Source organism: Limanda limanda, chromosome 9 (assembly GCF_963576545.1).
Source record: "Limanda limanda chromosome 9, fLimLim1.1, whole genome shotgun sequence".
Classification (NCBI taxonomy): domain Eukaryota; kingdom Metazoa; phylum Chordata; class Actinopteri; order Pleuronectiformes; family Pleuronectidae; genus Limanda; species Limanda limanda.
The window spans coordinates 10,103,411-10,126,910 of record NC_083644.1 but is presented as its reverse complement, the minus strand read 5'-3'; the positions used below and the strand labels follow the sequence as shown (position 1 = coordinate 10,126,910).

The 23,500-nt window shown below is 41.6% G+C and overlaps 1 protein-coding gene across 1 annotated transcript; it reads left to right on the top strand.

Annotated features, from left to right (window-relative positions):
• Positions 1–1,143: 1,143 nt before the first annotated feature.
• Positions 1,144–23,032, top strand: abca7 (ATP-binding cassette, sub-family A (ABC1), member 7). Its single transcript, XM_061077659.1, has 49 exons — positions 1,144–1,209; positions 1,394–1,487; positions 1,985–2,126; positions 2,333–2,457; positions 3,725–3,843; positions 4,128–4,325; positions 4,450–4,542; positions 5,231–5,468; positions 5,726–5,865; positions 6,381–6,497; positions 6,572–6,769; positions 6,923–7,128; positions 7,302–7,478; positions 7,751–7,973; positions 8,066–8,287; positions 8,426–8,630; positions 9,236–9,349; positions 9,817–9,988; positions 10,196–10,327; positions 10,532–10,671; positions 10,774–10,911; positions 11,372–11,607; positions 11,780–11,837; positions 12,017–12,219; positions 13,184–13,313; positions 13,423–13,446; positions 13,770–13,915; positions 14,064–14,188; positions 14,359–14,466; positions 14,743–14,935; positions 15,077–15,171; positions 15,468–15,500; positions 15,620–15,725; positions 15,813–15,887; positions 15,995–16,164; positions 16,471–16,648; positions 16,883–16,998; positions 17,245–17,389; positions 17,659–17,782; positions 18,112–18,241; positions 18,437–18,563; positions 18,882–18,944; positions 19,474–19,580; positions 19,863–20,004; positions 20,266–20,400; positions 20,726–20,829; positions 21,056–21,148; positions 21,576–21,825; positions 22,077–23,032. Exons 1-49 carry the CDS (start codon positions 1,144–1,146, stop codon positions 22,572–22,574), a joined length of 7,173 nt encoding a protein of 2,390 aa, XP_060933642.1. The 3' UTR covers positions 22,575–23,032.
• The last annotated feature ends 468 nt before the right edge of the window (positions 23,033–23,500 follow it).

Genomic DNA, 23,500 nt, shown 5'->3' with positions numbered 1-23,500 from the left:
TAGATACAAAATATTATTTGTGGTCGTTATTATTTATTTTTCTGTCTACGGAAACTATTTCACAATTCAGATGTGTGTTATGTGCATAATGTGTCAATATGCTGGACTTTTGTCATGTTGCTATTGATGGAAATTACATCTCACTAGTTATGATATTAGTTGATATTGGTTTATTCCCCTTCTCAAGATGCTTCTGAAAATGACTCACTGAAATAACTTTAAGTAAAACTAACTTAACTACTAATACTAAACAATCAACTCACAAATATATCACATTGCAATAATAACCTTTATTTTCCTCCTGGAAACCTTCGTAAAAGGCCTCAGAATAGAGAAACCTTTGAAAGAAATTAATTTACATAGACATAATAGATTTGAAAAGATGAAAAAACACACGTTACAAAACCTGTGTGCAACACTTTGTCCCAGACGTCTGCAAAGCGCTGAAATGTAAACAGATGACTGCTCAAAGCTATTGTCATTTTAAGGTATCACAGTGCCTCAGAGAGGAATAAGCCGCTCAGTCTTTGCAACCTGGCACAAATCACGATCTGGATCCTGAGACTATTTACTTCTGCACAAACAACGGGGAAGATGCCATCACGTAAAGGCTTTCACGTTGACAGAGCAAAAGTGAGCGTCGCAGAGGGACACAGGTAAGCTGCTAGGATCAGGAGGATTTCAGGATAAAGGAGGGGATTGTCCGCCTTCAGCAGATCTCAGCGGGCACGAAAAAACAACCTTCTCTCACAATAAATATAACATCAACCCGTTTGATCTGCCACACACAGGAGGGTTAACTTCCTCTAATATGGAATAGTTTTAAAAAATGTACTTATTCAGCTAAATATTAAGCTCAGCTGTACTCGGCCTCAGATTTGTCTTTTGCAGGAAATTCGTCATGAATATTAATTTAATTTTAGTCAACATCATAAGGCATGGGTCAGTAAAAAATATGTTAAAGGTAAAACCAGCACTGCTCCCAGTAGATATGCACCAAACCATCAACGCACAGGGATTTTACTAACTGTGCAACCCAAATATCCTCTGTCTGCAATCCTGTTTCAGTATGTATTTATAATATGGTATAAAACATTTTGTGTTTTCCAGGATCACATCATGGTCAGGTAGCTGTCCAGAGCCATGGGGTTTTTCAGACAGCTCTTCCTCCTGCTCTGGAAGAACATCACATACCGCAGGAGGAACAAGGTGCCTTAATTCATGATTAATGAAACACAGCTTGGAAATCATATTGATGATAATACCTGCACTGTCTGAAGTATTATTTGTGTAGAACCCACCAGTTGACTGGTCCTGCTGCTCTTTGACAGAAGTCAAAGGTTTTTGACTATTTAATTGACCATTAACAGCTCCCATTGTTCGCCTCTCGTAGGCCCAGCTGATCATCGAGCTCCTCTGGCCGCTCTTCCTCTTTGTCATCCTCATCTCCGTTCGCCAATCACACCCTCCTTACAAACAGAAGCAATGTGAGTGATATGATTTCATACATGTCTTTTCACGAATACTCCCACACAGGTCAAAAACTGTCCCTTTACCAACCAGCTCAAGAGGATTAAGTCCCTCGGAGTGAAGTCTCTTCCAGACACGCACATTTGTATCCCAACCTGTGAAGTTCTGGACCTGTTTTAGAAGTTTTTCATTTTAATAAAAATGTCCTTATGGGCTCGGTTAGAACTTTTCTTTCATAACGTGATAAACCATGATTCAGTTAAGGTGGATACATGATGTATTCCAAGTAAAGGAGGGGAAACTAAAAGTAAACACAAAGGAAGAACACACTTTTTCCTCTCCTGGTTTTTCTCTTCTTCAGATCAGTCTTTTATGAAAAGGCAGCTCATGTCCGGTTGAGGGTTATTACATTATTACTGAATTTAGTTTTGGTCAGCACCACAGTATTGTCATTGTGTTACTTTCAGGCTAATCTTCTTGTGCTTAACTCTTTGTGTTTGATTTGATTTTCTAGGTCATTTCCCAAACAAGGCCCTGCCATCAGCAGGCACCTTGCCCTGGATCCAGGGCATCGTCTGCAACATCAACAACCCCTGCTTCCACAGCCCGACACCAGGGGAGACCCCGGGACAATTTGGCAACTTTGACAACTCAATGTAGGTAGACAAGATGTTTTTAGAGAAAGAATGGGCAGGTGTGAGGACTGGTGGAGTTCTCAGGAAGAAGATTAATTGTTCATGCACTAATCCACATGGAGTTTGTGTTAGCCTGTTAACTGAAAAAAGTCTGCAACAGGTATATACAACTTTCCTCTTGTTTGTTCTAGTAATGACAATTTTTTTTTTTTGCTCTGCTCCCACAGACTGTCCCGTCTCTTCGTGGACGCCCACACTATTCTGTCCTACGGGGGAAACCGGAGCTTCTCAGGCTTTCAGGATCTGATGGAGAGCGTCCGGATGCTGGGAGAGAGACCTGGAGCTTGGCCAAGTACGACAGCTTGTTTGAATATCCTCTATTACTGACATGCTGACACAGTGACCCTTCAACACACTACTGTTCACTTTTTATACGCACAGAAAATAATACCTCATGAGAGGACAGTGATGGTCAGAAAGTCATTAGATATATGTATGAGTCCAGTTATTGGAGTATGGCCAAACACACCGGGCAAGAGTATGATGTCACCTTTAAGATTGCTTTCGTGGAATCTGAATAAATGATGTACATTGGGAAATCAGATACTATCCTTGGCTTGTGTTAGTGAAGATGTAAACAAGGTCATTGTGTGTTGGAGTACAGGGTGAACACATGACCATAGTGTTTCAATCAGTGAATACATCAATGAATGTTTCTTTGTTATGTAGCTGAACTGTTATACTGCTACATATAAAAGCATGTTTTGATATTTTAAGTTTCATATTCAAGGGTTGAAATTGCTTAATTTTTGCAATTGCACAACCTTTCTCTATTAAACAAGTGTATCAAAGCAAGTGTAGCAGGATTAAGAAAGCACTGAATTGTTTCCAGGATTTGTTTTTGATGCAGCTCTGTTCCCAGACTTATCTGAGCAGTTCTGATTGGTCACAGCGGCAGTCTGGGTTACAGTAAAGCCATGAACGGCTTTCAACAGGTGTAGAGTGACTGGCTGAATGTGGCCTTTTACTGCTGTTGTGAACGCAGCACAGAGAGTCTGTTCAGTTTCTCTTCGCTGTGGGCAGATTAGATTACAGGACGACTCCAGATAAACAATCAGATGAATGAATGTAGGTTCTTCAGGGTTTCTTGCTGCAACAAGTCCCACATTAACAACCTAATGGAGGATTTTAATGTCACAGTTATGTGTATAATTAGCCTGTTTGGTCCTCTTATTTCAATCTAGCTGCAAAAAACAGCACTTAGATAGTAACCAGAAGGCAGGATGAAGTCATCGTCATAAATGAGGAAAATTTAATTATCAATCATCTCGGCCGTATTATTTCTGTCTCTACAGCTGAGTGGATGTTAATGTTATGAATTTTTTATTAAAACAGATTACTGGAACCAGATCAAAACAAGTTTTATTTTAAAAAGAAAGCATGGTGTCTGCTTGAGGACTGATAAATAAAACTAATGCAGCATGTTAGCAGTATCGTTCCTGCAATTCATTACAGATAAAGATAGGAAATATTAAATGAGGGGAATATAAGTATTGGATCTGCCAACAGCTTGTGGATATATTCTGTCATTGATTTGAATGTCTCTGTTTCCTATGCAGTTGAAACGGTACAAAATTACATGAGAGCCAATGAGACTCTTTCCCCCTTCCTCCTGACCAACACCACTCTGTCCCCTGTGACCGTGGAGCAGCTGATGAAGGCTCGTCTTAACTTTCAGGTACCGGCTGTAAATTCTTGTTTATGGGACAAATTTAAAGCCCTCAAATAATGAAGAATATTACTTTTGTTAAATCAGATTATTTGGTCTGGCACCAACTTTCAATTCAGTTTCATGATAGCTAAAATAGGTGCAATCTGTTATAATAGAAAATATGTTTTTGATTTACGTTATTTGATTTTTCTTGGCTAAAAATAAGTAAAGGTAAGGAGAAGTTTAACGGGGATTTATTTCTTATAAGCCCTTTATAAGTGAATGTGGGGCGTGGATCTGATCCCTTTCAGGTTGCTGTGGCTGGAGCTCAATTGCAGCTGAAGGACTTGGTGTGTAATGCGAGCATGTTAAGACAGTTCCTGACGGTGGATGGAGGAGAAGCTGCTATGAATGATCTTCAGACTCAGCTGTGTGATTTGCCTGCTGACGTCCTGCAAGAGACCGAACGTCTTTTTCTCTCCCAGCTCGACTTCGCCAAGTTCTTCACAGTAAGAATCTGTGGACGAGTTTGATTCAATGTATTCAGTGACAGTTTCAGTCAGTTTGCTGTGACACTGATTTCCTCGCTGTTTCCTGCCAGCAATAAACCGTTCTGTGTCTCCCTCCTGTCAGAGAAACCGTCTGATGGCCAACGCTGCAAACCTCAGGGACATCAGTCGGGCTGTCACCTCAGTTTCCCAGGAGCTGGCTGTCCTCATGGATGATGTAAGACATATATCTGATGTCCATCTTTTTCTGTATTTCAATTATTGAATCGCCTCAAGACTGAAGACAGAATTTTTTTGTTTCGCATATTTGCCGTTATTATCAATAAGTCCCCTCAAACCAATGAGACCATCACTGCATTTTTTTTTTTTTCGGGCTCTTATTTTAATGATATGGCTGAATGAATATTTGTATGTCCAATAGGCGAGCAAAGCTTGGTTTTTGGTCATATATGATGTCAGAATTCTCTGTTGAGGGTTTAATGTTTAATGTTGTGCTTACTGCAGATGTTACTCTGCAAGTTGTTCATATCATTACTATTAAGATTAATTTAGGAAAATACTTAGAAACGAGTTACAGGGTCAGAAAGTTTCAGTTAATGTCAATGGAAACACATGAGGTCTTGAAATCAGGTTTCATCGCCTCGTGGTCCAGCAGTCTCTCACATTTAATGTGATAGTGGGAAGGACTTTAGTTTATGTATAACAAAATTCAGCCTTTGACTCTTTTATTTCATGTCAACCTTGCTGTCTTTTACATATAGATGTTTCCAAAAAGCTTTTGGTGGTCGTATACTTCCATGTTTGTCATGCTGTTGTTTTGCAGTTTCTCCCTGTATATTTACCCCCTGCTGTGTTCCTTTTCTCTTCCTCCAAACACTTTCCTCTTGCGTTCTGTTTTCCCTCAGTTTTCCTCCCTCTCCAGTTTTGCGGATATGAGCGCGGCGCTTCGTCTCCTGTCCCCGGAGAATCGCACGGCGCTGCCCAGAGAGAGTTTCCGAGCCTTCTCAAGGATCATGTGCGGTCACCCTGAGGTTGGAGGTGAACGCATCCCTTCACTCAACTGGTACGAAGACAATGACATCAAGTCCTTCTTAGGAACAAACGGCACTGAGGACACTAAGCTGGACCGGGACAACAAAACCAGTAAGAGGTTACGCAGATTAGAGTTTTTGATGTCTTAGTTTGTTTTCGTGCAACATTTATTTTGTAACTGTTTTAGACTTGATAAATTGCTCTGTAACTAAAAATCTGGCAAGTGTTGAAGAACAGGGAGACGAGATGACTTGCACTGTGCTTTTCAGTTAATTTCCTACTGTTCTGCATGCGCTGTTTATATTGTTTAACCTGGTTTTGTTCATCAAACATTTGTCCCGCTTGGTCTCTTCTTTCCTGCCCTGCAGCTCCTTTCTGTAAAAGTTTGATCAAGGGTCTGGAGTCCAACCCCCTGTCTCGCATTGTTTGGCGAGGAATCAAACCTCTCTTCATTGGAAAACTCCTGTACACACCAGACACACCTGCAATAAAACAAGTCATGAAAGAGGTAAAACATCAAAGTGTTAGAGAGGATTTACATTTTTTAGGATTGTCACCTAACCTGTTTTAAAAATGTAGTAAAAAGGAGTTTGACAAATAAAATTTTGTCTGCAGGCAACAAAACAGCAGCAAGATTGATTACCACCTTTGTGCAAGTGCTTGTCTGCTAAAAATACGGGAACTCGTTAACGAGGACACATTTTTCACTGCTGTCATTTTACGTATCCAAAGCATGTGTCATTACCAAATTATTTCAAAGCATTAGTGAATTGCCCTTTGTAAACATGCCTGTGTGTAATGGCCTGTCAGCTTGGCCTGTGGTAATGCTAGTTTTAGCTAGAGACAATGAATTTCACTAGTTAAAGGCAAACATTTTCTTTACAATTTATAAAGGATCACACATTTAATCTTCATGATTTGTGTAATAAGTGTTTTCTGCTGCTCTACTTCTTGTAAGACAATTTAAAGCATCTTGCAGTGAATACATCCCTGAAAGATAACTACAAGTTGTGTCTGCTGAAGGTGAACAAAACGTTTGAGGACCTGCAGATCCTTCAGCAGCTGAACGAAGCCTGGATGGAGGTGGGACCTCAAGTCAAGAGCTACATGGAGAGCAGCGTTCAGATTCAACTGCTGAAGGTCTGTCTCACCCACCACTGTTAGGGGAGTAATCTGTTATCAACCCTTGTCTTACATAATGAATCTGTGTGCAGGATTTGTTGAGGCGGCCAGAGGTTGCGGTCCTGGTCAACCTGCGTTTGGAAAACACTTCCTGGACGGCCTCACGGATCTCACGATTCCTGGCCACACCCTCACCAGACGCCCCTAGGATTCCTGGAGCACCCCTGACCTGGCTGGACATCTACAATGACATCAGCCACACCATCTCCACTCTCGCACAAGTCACTGAGGTTCTTTCTCTCTGTTTATTTTATTTGTTTAATTCCCACGCTGCTTTTGAAACAGGCAATGAATTCTGAAATGTCAGCCAAGTATTTGGTGAAGTTTTTAAATATTTCATTTCATTTTTTTTTTCCTGTCATGATTTGTTTCCGCTGCTGCAGTGTTTCTCTCTGAACAAACTGGAGGGGCTGGAGAGTGAGGGTCACATGATTGACAGAGCACTTGAGCTGCTGGAGGACAGGCAGTTTTGGGCCGGTGTAGTTTTCCTGCTGCCCAACTCTACATCTGCTGAGCTGCCGCCTCACGTCACCTACAAGATCCGAATGGATATTGATGATGTGACTCGGACCAACAAGATAAAGGACAGGTACTGAGAAAACAACCAAATTATCTTATCCTGCTTCTTTTACACATTAAAGTAGTGATGGTGTTTTGGTTTTGCCCTCACTAATAATGAACTCTTGTCTGAGAAATAGAGACTTATATCATAGTGGAGTAGTTGTATAAATTAACCTGCTTTTCTGGGGGGTTTTCTGTCAGGTTTTGGGATCCTGGCCCAGCCGCTGACCCATTCAGTGACATGCGCTACATTTGGGGCGGCTTCGTGTACGTCCAGGACCTGGTGGAGCAGGCTGTGAGTCGTGTCCTGACCGGAGTTAAACAGAGCACGGGCATCTACATCCAGCAGATGCCCTACTCCTGCTATGTGGATGATGTGTAAGTCATATGTTGTGAACAGTCAAGTGCATCCACAATCTCCCATCTTAATCCCAGTGGTTCCTTAAGTCTGTTTCAGGGATCATATTGAGTTTTATTTTGAAAATCTAATCATTTAAAAATAAAGTTAGAGTATATTCAAATCATAACAAGTATTCTAATAATTTAAGATAAATAAATCCAAATGACTAAATTTGCCTTTTTAAGCTTCTATTTGTAAGAAATCAAAAATGTTAAGTACTAGTTCTCAGTTTGATCCTGATTTTCCTCAGTTTTCTCCGAGTGTTGAACCGCTCCCTGCCACTCTTCATGACTTTGGCCTGGATCTACTCAGTCGCCATGATTATAAAAGGTGTGGTGTACGAGAAGGAGGCGAGACTGAAGGAAACCATGAGGATTATGGGTCTGGGAACGGGAACGCTGTGGCTCAGCTGGTTCATCAGCAGCGTGGTTCCTTTCCTGGTTTCTGCAGCGCTTCTTATTGCTATGCTCAAGGTGAGATGACCACTCACTCTTCACCAAACATATTTAAAAAACAAATTAATACGCATCAATGCTAAACACCTTCTTTTCTTATTTCTTTCCAGTGTGGGGACATCTTGCCGTACAGCGACCCATCTGTTGTCTTTTTCTTCCTCATGGCGTTTGCCACTGCCACCATCATGCAGTGTTTTCTCATCAGTACCTTCTTCTCCAAAGCTAACCTGGCTGCTGCCTGTGGGGGTCTCATATACTTTAGCCTCTACCTGCCTTACGTGCTGTGTGTTGCCTGGAGAGACCACCTCACCACTACACACAGAATCCTTGCTGTAAGTCAAATGATTATGGGTACAATCAAATCTTTAGTGTGTGCAAAAGTAACAAATTTAATGTCTAAAGGTTTTGACCTGGGCATTTTCTCAACGGGTGTCACCTAGATTAAAAATGGTTTGTTCTCCTTTCCTCAGAGTTTTCTCTCTCCTGTGGCGTTTGGGTTTGGCTGTGAGTATTTCTCTCAGTACGAGGAGCAAGGTGTTGGCATCCAGTGGCACAACCTGCGCTCCAGCCCCGTGGAAGGAGACGCTTACAGCTTCACTATCTCTATCACCATGCTTTACGTGGACGCCTTCATCTACGCCGTTGCAGCCTGGTACATCGAAGCCGTGTTCCCTGGTACGACTAAATTCTCTTTTTTGGGAACTTAATCAAACAAGGAAGGACATTTTGAGTTCCAAAATTATATTGGAGGAACATTTTGGCCGTACCCGTTCTTTCTCAGGCATGAGCTTTCTTGAACTGTATTTGCGAGGTAATCTCCTAAGAGTCTCCGTCATGAAGGTCACGGTATCTTTAAGAGTTGTTATATGTTGACTTTGGCAACTGGACTTTCAAGAAACACAAGTCCAGTTGCCTATGTACACATGTGCAGCTCCTGAGGATACCTGGCCTGATATGCGAAAAGTCATTTATATCCCGTCTCAAAGTCAATGTTATGCAACCATGAATGCCAGCCAACAAGTTATCCTTCTCTGTAAAGGAGAAAAGTTCAAACGGTTAAGTAAATCACTCACCTTCTAAGTGAACGGTTGAGTGAGCATCAGATGAAGTAGCAATGTGAAAGTTAAGATTTAATCCATCTGTTAGTCTTCCGAATATGACAAGACACAAGAACAATGCTATTATGTCACCTAATTTAAAAAGAAAGAAAATTAAATTACTTTAGATTAATTGTAACCTTTTTTGTTTCACCAATTTCTTTTTGTTTTTCTTAATACCAGGTGAATATGGGGTCCCGAGGCCTTGGTATTTCATTTTCCAGATTAACTACTGGGGTGGAATTCCCCTGGAGGCAGGCATGCCGATCCCACCGGCACCCGCTGAGGAGGATGGAGGTACGAGACTCCAGATGTTGCTGCACATCAGCACAGTTGTTCTCTTTATGTTTTTCTGCTTTTTATTTTGTTGTCATCCAAAGGTACAAACACACAAACAGTTGGCTGTGGCTTTATCTGATCAGTATTTAGTTTGTACACAAAGTCACATGACTGAGTAGTTTGTTGAATGGAAAGAGTTTTCATAATCAGTCCTCCTGCCAGGTGACAGGTTTTTGTAAAGATATGGTGCTGTTCAAAGCTCTGTCTTTAAAGCAATATTGTGTTTTAAATGGAAAAGTTCATTGGGTGATTCAAATCTGTATTTTCTCGACAACACATTTGAAAATTGTGAGGATTCAGATTGTAGACATTAATCATGAATACAAAAGGGTCATGATTAGATTTTTTTAGGAAGACTGTCCACTTTAATGATAAATTACATATGTTGTCTCTTCAAAGTATAAGAATTCTGTTCATGTCATCAGATCACATTGAAGCAGAGCCTACTAACCTGACCCTGGGCGTGAGCATCAGAAACCTGGTGAAAATCTACAAGAAGGGAGCCAAACTGGCAGTGAACCACCTCAACCTGAAGTTCTATGAGGGACAGATCACCTCGTTCCTCGGCCACAACGGAGCTGGCAAGACCACCACCATGTGAGTTCAGCTGAGAACTGAAAAAACTGTTATTCTCTTTTAGAGTTTACATTTTTATTAAAAAATATGTTTTTAATAATATCTGTGGCTGAGTTAAATTAAGTGGCTAGAAGTTATTTTGATCTAGTGGCTAGATCAAAAGAACTTTTAGTTTTTTTAGTGTAGAGCACCTTTTTTTTTAATCCTTAGTTTTTTTTTACATGTTAGATCTGTTCTGACGGGCTTGTTCCCACCAACCTCTGGGACCGTCTACATTAAGGGATTGGACATTCGCCACGACATGGACATCATCCGCAGGATGCTGGGAGTTTGTCCACAACACAATGTCCTGTTTGACATGTAAGATTCAGGTCTTCTATTTCTGTATCTGGACGCATTAGACACATTATTTTGAAATAAATAACAAGAGTTTCATAAACAGTTTTATTTAAAGTAATGCATTGATTTTGACAGATGTTCATACTCTCTCTCTCTCTCTCTCTCTCTCTCTCTCTCTCTCTCTCTCTCTCTCTCTCTCTCTCTCTCACTCACTCACTCACTCAGATTAACAGTGGAGGAGCATGTGTGGTTTTATGGATGTCTGAAGGGTTTGTCTGAAGAAGAGGTGAATGCTGAGCTGGACACTCTGTTGGAAAACGTCGGTCTGCTGCACAAACGACATGAACAGACCAAAAACCTCTCCGGTAAAATCACTAGTTTAACTTTTAACATGTGGAACTATGTTAATGTAAAGGGGTTAATCCTCTTTTTATTGGTGAAAACCTCTTTTTCTGTGTTTGTGTCAGGTGGCATGCAGAGGAAGCTGTCTGTGGCCATAGCGTTTGTAGGAGGATCCAAAGTGGTTGTTTTGGATGAACCTACAGCCGGAGTTGATCCTTACTCCCGCAGAGGGATCTGGGATCTGTTGCTTAAATACCGCAAAGGTGTGGAACTAAGAGCTGTATCTCGAATGTGGTGGATAAAAAGTCCTGAGATCATTTTTATAGGTTGAAAGATGATTAGTTGTGCCAAAACATAACACCTCTTTTAAAATTATACTTTTTAGTGTGTGGAATCAGCAAGCTACTGCATTTAGTAAGTGGCTCCAAAATTATATTAACGAGGAGGAGAAAAGCTAATAGCTAAGAACATCTGCTGTATATTGAATGCTGGCCTGTGCCGGTTAGGAAAGTTTTGGAAAGATACATTCTTGGAGCTTTGGTATTATGTGGGCTACAGTTTCTAAAACTAAGCTTCTAATATTTTTTAAATGAGTCCTTAATTTCTTTCTCTATTCATCCTTACTGCTGTCGAACCAATCTGAAACCTACAAATAGAATTATTACCAATTAAACCGTTCATCAGCCTGAGTGACTGTATTCCTCTGCTGTTTTCTCCATTAAGACCGGACCATAATCCTGTCCACTCACTACATGGATGAGGCAGAGCTGTTGGGTGACCGGATTGCCATCATCTCCCAGGGGAAGCTCTCCTGCTGCGGATCACCGCTATTCCTGAAATCCAAGCTGGGATCTGGTTATTACCTCACTGTGGTGAAGAAGGAGGGACTGAACATCAGCACTCCCAGCAGCACCAGTATCTGCACCAGTGCCAGCACCAACAAGCTGCCTCCTCTCAAGGTTTGGTTTCTTTTCTTAATTTTAAATATCCATGAGAAGTTAAATGTGCCAAGATTTTATTTGGTTTTAACTTAAATTATCACCATAATTGGTGAAAAACAATGAGTTTTTTAAGTATTTTGCCTTGTGTAGATCTTGTGACACCATGTTTGTCCTGCTGCAACTGTTTCAGGACAGTGAGTCATCGCTGAGTGAAGACACTGGGCTGGGAAGTGAAGAGAACAGCTCTTGTGAGTGTTTAACAGCTGTTAGAGTCTCTAAACTGAGGTGGTACAAAATGATTGTTATTAAGTGCAGTGTGGTCCTCTTACACTCTCTAGAAGCACCATTTTATTGTTCATGATTTAATACCGAAGGGATCATGAAGAACTAATGTTTTCCTCTCTCGTCATCATCATCATCATGGCAGACCTGGCGGCGTTGCTCGCCTTGGCACAGCACCACATCCCGGGAGCGAGGCTGGTGGAGGAGTCAAGACGAGAGGCCGTGATCAACCTGCCGCAGGAAGCTGCTAAGAACAGCAGCCTGGCCGTCTTCCTGGCCGACTTGGATCAGAGGCGCACTGAGCTGGGCATCAGCAGCTACGGCATTTCAGACAGCTCACTGGAGGAGGTACAATATTTACATCTACATTGATAAAAACCTCCTTTAACATACATTCATACTGGTCAACTAAGGTAAAATGGTCTTAAGAGTTATTCTCCTGTTGTTATGCATGTATCTATACAGCTATGGAGCAGGCTTACTATACTTACTATTAAAAACAGCAGAGATCAGTTTCACAAGAGAAATGAACAGTGACTTCTCCATCCACCAGAACCCTCCTCCTGAGAAAAAATTCCACTGTCGTAACATCCTGGTTATGTAGGGGGCTCACACTTTATTCAGGAGAGGGGGGGCTGTGGCTCAGGGGGAAGAGCGGGTTGATGCTGAAGATAATGAACCCCATGTTGCCCCTGACGGCTGGGCCTTTCTCTGAGAAACAGAGCTGCCCATAGTTACACTGAAAACATTCTCGTGTTAATAACCTCACCTGGCTTTGTGTGTGTAAAGTGTCTGTAAATGACGTCTCACATTAGTGAGGCCGTGTCTCACTGGTGTGATTTACATGAGCTCAGCCAGGTCTTATTCAGGGAGGCTGGATATTTGTGGAGCAGCCATGGTCTTAATGAGCTTAACCCTAGCATCAGATTAGCTCTGATAGTGGACTTCTGGAGCCTGATCAGTTTTCCCTGTGAATAAGGTGCCTGCTCTCTGCGCCCCTGACCTCTGAGCATTTGATGTTCTTTTACTGCCATCTGCTGGCGATATCTTCAACTTTTAGAACATGAAGACAAATTCCAGGGTGTCTCTTTAACAAAAGCAAGACATTTAGTTGTATCTTAAACCCTGACAAGCTGAACTAATACGTCAACATGAATTTAAAGTTGAATTTGGTGATCAATGGTACTATAGGGCTTCTACAGAGAAGAATGTCATGTTAAAATGAGACCCTGGAGATTTACCTTTTTGTCATAAACCTAAGAGTTGAACTTCTCTTTTCTTGTGTTACTGAAGCATTCGTGTTCTTTTCCAGATTTTCCTGCGAGTGGCGGAGGAATCCGAAGTGAAAGCTGAATCTGAGCTGCAGGATGACACCCCCGACAGCCAACGGCCACCAGCAGGACAGAGAGTGGAGATGCAATGTGATGAAGAACCAGAGACAGGTATGCACGAACACTCTGACACACACCGTAGATGTATGTACATACCACACAGTGTTTCCATGAACAGTCAGAACATGTTTCCAATTGTTTGTCTTCATGCTGCTGCCAGGAAGGAAAAGGCTTCGTAAGCAAGGTACCTTTCATCAGAAAAAATGCTATTTGAAAACTAAAACATACAAGTCTCAACAAGTGTCTGTAGCAGTAGACACTGCCTGATTGAGCCTCCACACACGAACCATTTGTCTTTTATTAGTAGTAGTGACACAGTGGTACATGACTGCCCTTTGATGAAAGATATTAAATAGAAACACAACAATACAACGTAACTCCGTTGTCATGTCACATTTTTACTCTGTCATCACCGAATCAAAGGTTGATGACACTGACCGTAGTCTATATATTTTTCATCGCAGTATATTAGAGTGAGTTCTCATCTCGTGTCTCTCCTGTTTACAGAATCCCAGGAGACCGATCCGCTGAGCGGAGACGGCCGGGGTGGGATCCCCATGACCGGCTGGTGGCTGACGTGGCAGCAGATGAGGGCTCTCTTTGTCAAACGCTGGCTTTACGCTCGGAGGAGCCGCAGAGGCATCTTCGCTCAGGTGATGCCAAACAGCAGCCAAACTCCCTGGTGTTTCCATAATGTTGACTGCACATGTCCCAGAAGGGGAATTAGCTATTAGTCATCACTAGAGAAACATTGATTTGATGATGCAAATTCAATCAGCTGAAGTTTTCTTCCTGTTTCAGATTGTTCTTCCTGCCATGTTTGTCCTGATTGCCCTTCTCTTCAGCCTAATCGTCCCTCCGTTTGGGAAGTACCCCAACCTGCAGCTGCAGCCGTGGATGTACGGACAGCAGTACACCTTCTTCAGGTTGGCCTCCACTTAAATATTCAGTATCCTCTTCAGCACAGAATAGATTTCTTGAATTAGTTTGTTCTTATCCATCAGAAGTAACCGGCTACTAACTGAAGGTGTAAATCTGGTGGCTTTATTCACTTGATGCCTTGTTTTTTCGTCCCCTCTGGTTTTGGTACCTACAGTAACGACGCCCCTGGGAACCCGGCCATAGAGAACTTACTGGAAGCTCTACTTGACCAGCCGGGTTTTGGTACCAAGTGCATGGAGACAGAGGAAGAGGACAACATCACGTAAGAGAATCTCTGTAACCACACAAGTATATCTCACTGAGGCAGAGACTTTCATAAAGAGACAAAGGTCAATAGATTATTAATAAATAGATAAATAAAAACAACTTTATCGCACAGAAGTAGAAATGTGTTTTCAGCTTGCATGACAACATCAGCTATGACATCATAGATCACAAACGATAAGTACACTATATTAGAAAAATTTCACATAGTCTGACTGCATTTCCATGTTTACATCAAATTAATCACTGTGTCGACTTCCTGTTCTCCCTGCAGGAGTCGTCAGTGTGAAGGTGAGCGGGATGGTCTGTTCATGCGACCGCAGGTGTCTTACGCCACTTGGCAGATGTTCAACAGAGGAAACTGGAGCAGAGACAGACCCTCTCCTGAATGTCAGTGCAGCACAGAGGACGTTCGACGGATGCTCCCCGACTGTCCGCAGGGTGCAGGAGGTCTGCCACCGCCACAGGTCGGATTTGCTGTGTTGATGAAATCACTTGGATGTTTGTTCAGTTGTGATTTTAATCCAAAACAAAGCTAACATCTCCTTGAGCCTTGTAACATTTCCCTTCGACTTTCAGTTGACATCTTTTGATTTGTTCTTTTTCAGATTAGGAGGCTGACTGGAGATGTCCTCCAAAATCTAACAACTTATAATATCTCTGATTATCTGGTGAAAACCTACTCTCAGATCCTCAAGAAAAGGTAACATTGAATTTCTTTTACAGGCTTTTCATTTTTTTCTTGTCTACTGCAGGTTTTTAGTTGGGATTAATGGTAGCGAAGATTCTTAAGATGTCATTATCAAACCCTAATTGAGGCTTGATATTTTACAGTTGACTTGAATAAAGTAAACATAAATGCATATATTTTCTGCATCGTTTATACTGTAAAATAAAAGTGTTGATATTGTCTTTGACAAGAGAAGAGAATGTGTTGTTGTTCTGTCTTCCTCTTCAACTTCCTCTTACATTGACTCTTTTCGACTGTTTCAATTACAGCCTGAAAACCAAAAAGTGGGTGAATGAATTCAGGTAAGCTGCAGGAATAAGACAACATGATGAAAGCTAATTATCTCCAGTGTTCACACTCGGTTTCTCTTATTCAAAGTACTTTTCTAAAGGACTGAAAAAGTTTAATTTCTGTTTTGCAGATATGGAGGCTTCTCCCTCGGGGGCGGCGCCACCCAGACTTTACCTCCGGTCCATCATGTCCAGGACTCAGTCATGGCAATCAGGAGTCGCTACCGAGTTCCACAGGTACAGTGAGGGCTCCCGCTTGTTCAATAAATCCTGCTGTCTGCCTGACTTTTCTTATATTTTTACAATGTTTTTCGTTCATCACAGAACAGTTCATTGAATAATCTTCTTAACCGGCTGCCGGATATTCTCGGAGAACTGAACAGTCAAAACAACGTCAAGGTAAATGTTTGTCTGTGTGTTAATCTCTTCTGTTTACTGTCTGCTGTGGGTCTTAAAAGGACAAATCAGGATATAAATACTTGAGTGTTTCTCTTTGTTGAACTTAGGTGTGGTTCAATAACAAAGGCTGGCACGCCATGGTGTCATTTGTGAACGTTATGAACAATGGTCTGCTGAGGGCGAGTCTACCGCCAGGTCCAGAGAGGAGGAGACACGGCATCACTGCCTACAACCACCCGCTCAACCTCACCAAAGAGCAACTCACAGAAATGGCCTTGTAAGATATTCAGGTTGATGTTTGTGGATGTTATACTGCCCCCTGTGGTTGTGAAGATGTAATTAATCTCAATCAGGGCGCTAAAGCCCTGGGTCTACATCTTTTGAAAGGAAGTTTTAAGATTGTCAGAAACTTGAATGCAGTAAAGGTAGAATATTTTAGGGAGTTTGATAAATCTTTGATAGATTTTACAGAACCTATCTCCACTAGTTACATAAAATGTCAATAATCTGTTATGTGGGTGTCTGCATTGAGCAGGATCCGACTGATTCGTTGCTTTTTGTATGTTGCCTGTCCCTCCTTCAGGATGACGACATCAGTGGACGTTCTGGTTTCCATCTGCGTCATCTTCGCCATGTCCTTTGTGCCGGCCAGTTTTGTCCTTTTTCTGATCGAGGAGCGAGTCAGCAAAGCCAAACACCTTCAGTTTGTCAGCGGGGTCAAACCGATCCTCTACTGGCTCGCCAACTTCAGCTGGGACATGGTCAGTACTCAGGAGAAAGTGGCACATTTGTCATATTGTGAGATTTATTAATTCATCAAACCCACAATCTACGTTATGTCAAGGCACTTTGCAGAGTCAAGGTCTTACAATCAAATTATAATCTGGTTGACATGATTCTCTGTGGAAAATAAATAATAGTCACTGATGTGCCATTATTCTAGTGTACATACTGCTAGGAGAATTACTTCCTCTAATGAAATATTTAATTTTCAGCTGAACTACACTGTTCCAGCCACCATGGTGGTGCTGATCTTCATTGCCTTCCAGCAGCAGTCGTACGTCTCGGAGACAAACCTGCCCGCTCTCGTCCTGCTGCTCCTCTTTTATGGGTACGTTGAAGCAGAATCCACTGACTTCAGTCCGTAGTGTTGCTCCCTCCAAATCATTAAATCAGACCAGACTAACATGATCAGAGTGGTATATCTTTAATAATGAAATAAACACCCCAATCTGATTATAAAAGATTAAACTACTTCCATAAATTTACTGTTGTGTAATTTTCCACTTGGATCATTGTCTTTAACAACAGCATGTCTCTTCCTGTACTTACTACGTAACTTCATTATCATTTTTAGGTGGTCCATTACCCCTCTCATGTACCCAGCATCCTTTGTGTTCAGCGTACCAAGCACAGCGTATGTGGTTCTGACTTCCATCAACCTGTTCATTGGAATCAACGGCAGCATCGCCACCTTCGTCCTGGAGCTGTTTGTAGACGAGGTACAAACTGTGACTGTCGGCACAGATAGGGGATAGTGTGTGATACGACATGAGCTAATAAGTTGAATAATTGAATTCTCTCAGATGCATCACAATAATATGAAAGAAATCTCACTAAATTGTGTATGATTATAGAATTTCCCAAATTAATCGTTTAAGTTGTAAAAGTGAGACAGGAAAGCCAAAAATCTATTAATCCGATTGTGTGTAACGAGACAAAAAATAACATTTACATGTGTTCCTTTTGAATATTCCACATTTTGTTCCAGCATCTGAACGAGGTGAATCGGATCCTGAAGAAAGTCTTCCTCATCTTTCCTCATTTCTGTCTGGGACGAGGTCTCATCGACATGGCCAAAAATCAGGCCATGGCAGACGCCTTCCAGAGACTGGGTATGAAGCCAGGGGGGAGGGTTTTATTTCCTTCTCTATACATTTGTACCTCGACATATATGTACAAGTTAGACTCTGTGTACTCTGTAACATCAGGATTATATCAACCGGTCATTAGATAGCATTAAAATACCTTTTGTTTCTTGTTTTGTAACATTGTTGGGATTATTGTTTCTGTACTTTAAATTGCATATTATATATTTGGACTCTCCTACGTGGGGTATTTTCATCACCATCCTACAGAAAATGATTACGCACTTTCACACAGGCAGTCAAACACACAGGACTAAATATACAGTTGTGTGGTTGTGTGTTTCTTCCTTCTCCAGGCAGCAAACCGACTCTGGATCCGCTGCACTGGGATTTTATTGGGAAGAACTTGTTTGCGATGGCAGCTCAAGGCGTTATCTTCTTCATTTTCACCATACTGCTGCAATACAAGTTTTTCATAAACTTCAGGTAGGATTAAACTTTAACTATAAAGGCTGCTTGGTTTAAGCTTATCATGATTCTGACTGAAACATGAACTAATTGTGGAGATGTGGAGCAGCGAATGTGTTTTCAGAAGCATAACTCACATCGCATAGCTAGGTCATTCCACTTTAGATAAAAGTATAAGTAAATCAGATTCTCTGTGCTTTTGTCTCTGTTCAGGCCGTGGTGGACTGAGCCTGAGACGCCTCCTCTGGGTCCAGAAGATGAGGACGTGGCCAGGGAAAGAGAGAGGGTCAAAAGTGGCAAAGCCCAGTCAGACATCCTCACCATGACCGACCTGAGCAAGGTACAACCAGCATACACATCTAACAAGTAAAACTAAAGCTGGGTCTTTAAGTTAAAACAAAGAGAATGGAACGTGAAATTGTACTGTTCCATTGCACACATCACAATATTAAACACATTTAGCTTGATATTATAATAAGCAGCTGTGAACCGTGAAGTAGGAAGGGTCATCCACTAAACAGCTCCCTGTGAAGCCTAAATGTATTCTTGTTATTTAAGTTCTGTTTCTAACAAGGAAGTTTCTGCCTTCACGTATAATTTCCCCTGTGAGCAAGATAATATCAATTTTCATCGCAGCATTGTTCACTGTGTTTTTCAGGTTTACAAAGCGGGCAGGAAGCCAGCGGTGGATCGTCTCTGCCTCGGGATTCCACGAGGAGAGGTGAGACATTTTCACTCCACATGCAAGAACTCATGATGTCATATTAAAGTGAAAACAGAGGCAGTGTCTAAGTTTTGTGCCAATCACCTCCTGCAGATACAGTCATTGTCTGAAATCATTAATAGTTGTCACAGTTTTATTGATAAAGTACTTTTTTAAGCCTGAACGATATCACAGCGATTATTGCTGGTTATGAATCTACGACTACCGCTGCCACTGGTATTATCCTTAACTGCCTTGAGCACAGCTGGATGAAATTCATGATATTTATTGCAAATTCTTGTTCTCTTTGTTCAGTGTTTCCTGTGTCTTACGCTGCCTCACAAACTGAACGCTGAATATTTTCCACCTTCATCCTTGTCTTGACTTCCACAGTTCCACCTTAACTGCAAACATTTCAGACACTGTGATTTCAGTCTAGAAGTCCTTTGATATGTTCTTACAGACTCTCCTGCTTCATAGGCATCAATTACACTTTCTGATCCCCAGTTGCTTTTGTGTTTGTTGTGTTGTTGTGTTTGTCCTCCAGTGTTTCGGGCTGCTGGGGGTGAACGGAGCAGGGAAGACCTCCACATTTCGCATGCTGACCGGAGACACACCCATCACCTATGGAGAAGCTTCCCTCAATCATTACAGGTACAAGTGTACACGTGAAACATCCCTCCAATACATGATTATGAAAATGTGGTTATACTGTGAACTTTTGTTTTTTTTGTCAGGAATACCTAATAGATATTATAATAACACTGAATTTCCAAACAGTTTTCAGTTATGTAGTATTTAAATAACAGCACGATCCCTAGACTTGAAGTCATGACAGTAGTAGCAGTACAATCAAAATAAAATACAGCAGACGATTATACGATTATAAATAATCAGTATTAGAAGTGATAAATTGCATGGTTATGTGGTTCTCAGTGTGCTGACAGAGATGGAGAAGGTCCACCAGCTGATGGGTTACTGTCCACAGTTTGACGCCATCAGCGACCTGCTGACAGGCCGGGAACATCTGGAGCTGTACGCCCGGCTGCGTGGGGTTGAGGAGGAATCTGTCACCAAGGTAAAGGAACAGTTCACCCCAAAACTGAAATGTGTTCCTCTGTTGTGACCATGTTGACATGATGGCTAACCACCGTTATACAATGACTCCCAAATCAGAATCGGGGGCGTTTTGCTTCTGTCATTACATGCATCCAGCGTTGCACTGAATGGATTGCAGTAGGATGTTGCCAATTCCTACATGTCCAGTGTAGTTCTGGTGTAGTGACAGGTTTTTACAGATGCAGGATGTCACAGTGACCTGATCTCTTTCGTCCTGAAGGTGGCGCAGTGGGGGGTGAAGAAGCTTGGGCTGACACAGTACGCTGAACGAGAGGCTGGAGGCTACAGCGGGGGCAACAAGAGGAAACTCTCCACTGCCATCTCCCTTATTGGAGCTCCGCCTGTTATATTCCTGGTGAGGATCAATTCACTGTCAACATATCATCATATTACGTATTTATTTACCTATACTGTATATAGGAAATTATGGGATGGCATAATCTCCTTTTCTGTAATACAGTATAATCCAGTTTATCCTAATTATAAATTAAAAGCATGTTGAACCACAGAATCTCCAAAAACTGTACATATCACATGTAATTGGACAAAAAACATAAAACTGTGCATCACTCTTTTTAGACCACCATTTAATACTGTGGTTGTTATTTTCTATATCTGTAATAAATCATCAGAGACACCATCTGTTTCCCTCATGCTTTTATTTTTGTACTTCATGTCAGGATGAGCCCACCACCGGTATGGACCCAAAGGCCAAACGGTTTTTGTGGAACTGCATCCTCAGTGTCACCAAAGAGGGAAGAGCTGTAGTTCTCACCTCCCACAGGTAGGAGGAGATGTAAAATAATATATAATGTAGCCAATTAAAGGGGATGATAATCTAACACAAGTCATTGGAGCTCTGGAAAACACAGAGACATCGAGTGGTGTTAAATAAAATCAGTTATTGTGAGAATGACAAAGAAATTAAACTAATTTCTGTTTAACTGCTGAATATCAACTCGCATTGTACAGTAAATGCTAATGTGTTTACTCCTGTGTCTTTATGTCAGTATGGAGGAATGTGAGGCTCTCTGCACCAGAATGGCCATCATGGTCAATGGCAGGTTCCAGTGTCTGGGATCTGTTCAGCACCTGAAGAACAGGTAAACACGTGTCTGTGTAACATCTACAATACCAGTACCATGAATAAACATCAAACCCCAAACTCAAAGCATTCTGTCGCCTTTCTACAGTATCATTCACTAAATTTAACACGGCTCAGTTCAGAGGCATTGAAATTATAGTTTGAAATATATGTTTTGAGTTGAACTCTCATTTCTGTGGAGATTGATGTCACAGTGGAGCAGCTGACTGCGTCACTTGATGAGATCTATGGTCATGAGTTGACTGCTGTGGTCAGGGCCCTAACAGATCTGAAATTAAGGGAATCTTGCACTGTTTATCTCCAATATACTGATAAATAAACAGAATGACACCTCATCCAGATCCTAATTTCAAACCCGAACAGTCAAGAAATGATCTTAACTTATTTAAATCTTGAATATTTTGTTCCTGTCCTTCATCTTTCAGGTTCGGTGATGGCTACACCATCATTCTCCGTCTGGCAGACACTAAACCCAGCCCGGACCTGTGTCCCGTCAGCAGCTACATGAAAAGCTCTTTCCCCAGCATCGAGCTGAAGGAGCGTCACCACAACGTGCTGCAGTTCCAGCTGCCCTCGCACGCCTGCTGCCTGGCTCGCGTGTTCAACGTGTTGGCCAACAACCACGAGGAGCTGGGCATCTCCGACTTCTCCGTTTCACAGACCACACTGGACCAGGTGAGTGTGATGATGCAACTACTCTCAACTCGGGGTCAAACATATTTGTATACAGCAGTTTGGATTATATACAGATGAACAGTGAACTAGCTTTATCTCAGTTTACTATTATCCTGCTAAAATCACGCAGAAATCTCACATCATCACCATGACCCACCAAAATGAATCCTCACCCACTCAAATGTACTTCTCTAATACGAACTTCCATAATGAATTATTTGCAAAACACTAAAACTGGTTCATTGCTTTAGGTGTTTGTCAACTTTGCCAAAGAGCAAACCGATGATGATGATGGCCTCACGGATGTGCTCATCAGCAACGGGACAGTACAAACCAACCTGACTGCGCTGCCCTTGAGGAATAATCCTCCCACCATCCAACCGCACCCCCCAGTCACACCCCCTCAGCAGAGCAAGACCCCACAGCCGCCGACGACATCATCTGATCGGAAACCGAAAGAGGGAAAATCCAAAAAAAACAAATCCAGCAAGGGTCAATCTACAGAAGGCAAATCTAACGGAGACAAAAGCAACAGTATGGCACTGACCAAGTTACCTCAGGCTGTGGAGAAGGACGAGGAGACGCCTCGGACGAGCCGCAGGGGCAGCAGTGGATCAGACAGCAGCAACACCGGGGCAAAGGGACAATCCAGTAAATCCAGAAAGTCCAAACATAGAGTACAGAGCTCCAGTAAAGATCCATCTGCACTTTTTATAGTGGGCAACAACTCACAGGACAGTGAGCCGTGAAGTTCCTGGTGAACACGAGCACAGGACTCAAAACTCAAAACTTTGATCACTCTTTTATGTTCATTTGAAAGTTTCTCATTGTTGGCGGCAATCTGGGGTATGCAGCGAAGGACAACGGAACTGAACTTGGCTTATGTAACTGTAACTCCTCGTTCTCCTGTGATGACAGAACCAAAAGTTATTGCTTCCTGATAATGCCTTTGGTCTTGTTCTCCCGTTAACAGTTCAGTGGCTTTACACTCTTTCTTCAGGCTCATGAATCGTACACTGTGTCTTCTCTTTCTGCATCAGTCTCATCAGTCCAAAGTTGAAGTATTTTGATCCTGAACGAATATTATGCAAGGTTCAATGTAAAACCAATCATGAATGCGGCGTTCCTCAGGGCTTCGTCTTTATACCTCTTACAATCTGACCTTTATTTTTCAGAATGCACTTTAAAAAAGTTTAAATGCTGCAGACACTCAAAAAGGAGCTTAAATAAATGTGTTACATGTAATTATCAAGAGTGTTTTATATACCAGAAGGTGTTTACATGGTTGTAAATGCTTTCTGAAGAATATACAGTATCGCTTATGTGGAGGGAATGCTTTCTGTTCACTGTGTGCAAATGTTATTTTTATGTCAATCAAGACGTTTGCTTCTCCAAATACTGTTTAAAAAATTTCAGATTTTATTTTATCTGATTGTCATCGGGTAACAGTGTTGGGAAACCTCATTTAATTATTATTACAATTTTTTCAAAAATGTGTATGGCAATTGATCCAAAGTTAGTAAAAAAAATTACTCAAGTTTAATTAATCAAAGACTTAACGTTTGCGTTGTAAACACCCGAAACAACAACAACAATGCCTTTGATTAACATTTTTATTTTGTTTATTTTAATTTAATCTTTATTTTTATTTATTTTCTATCATGAAAGACAACTG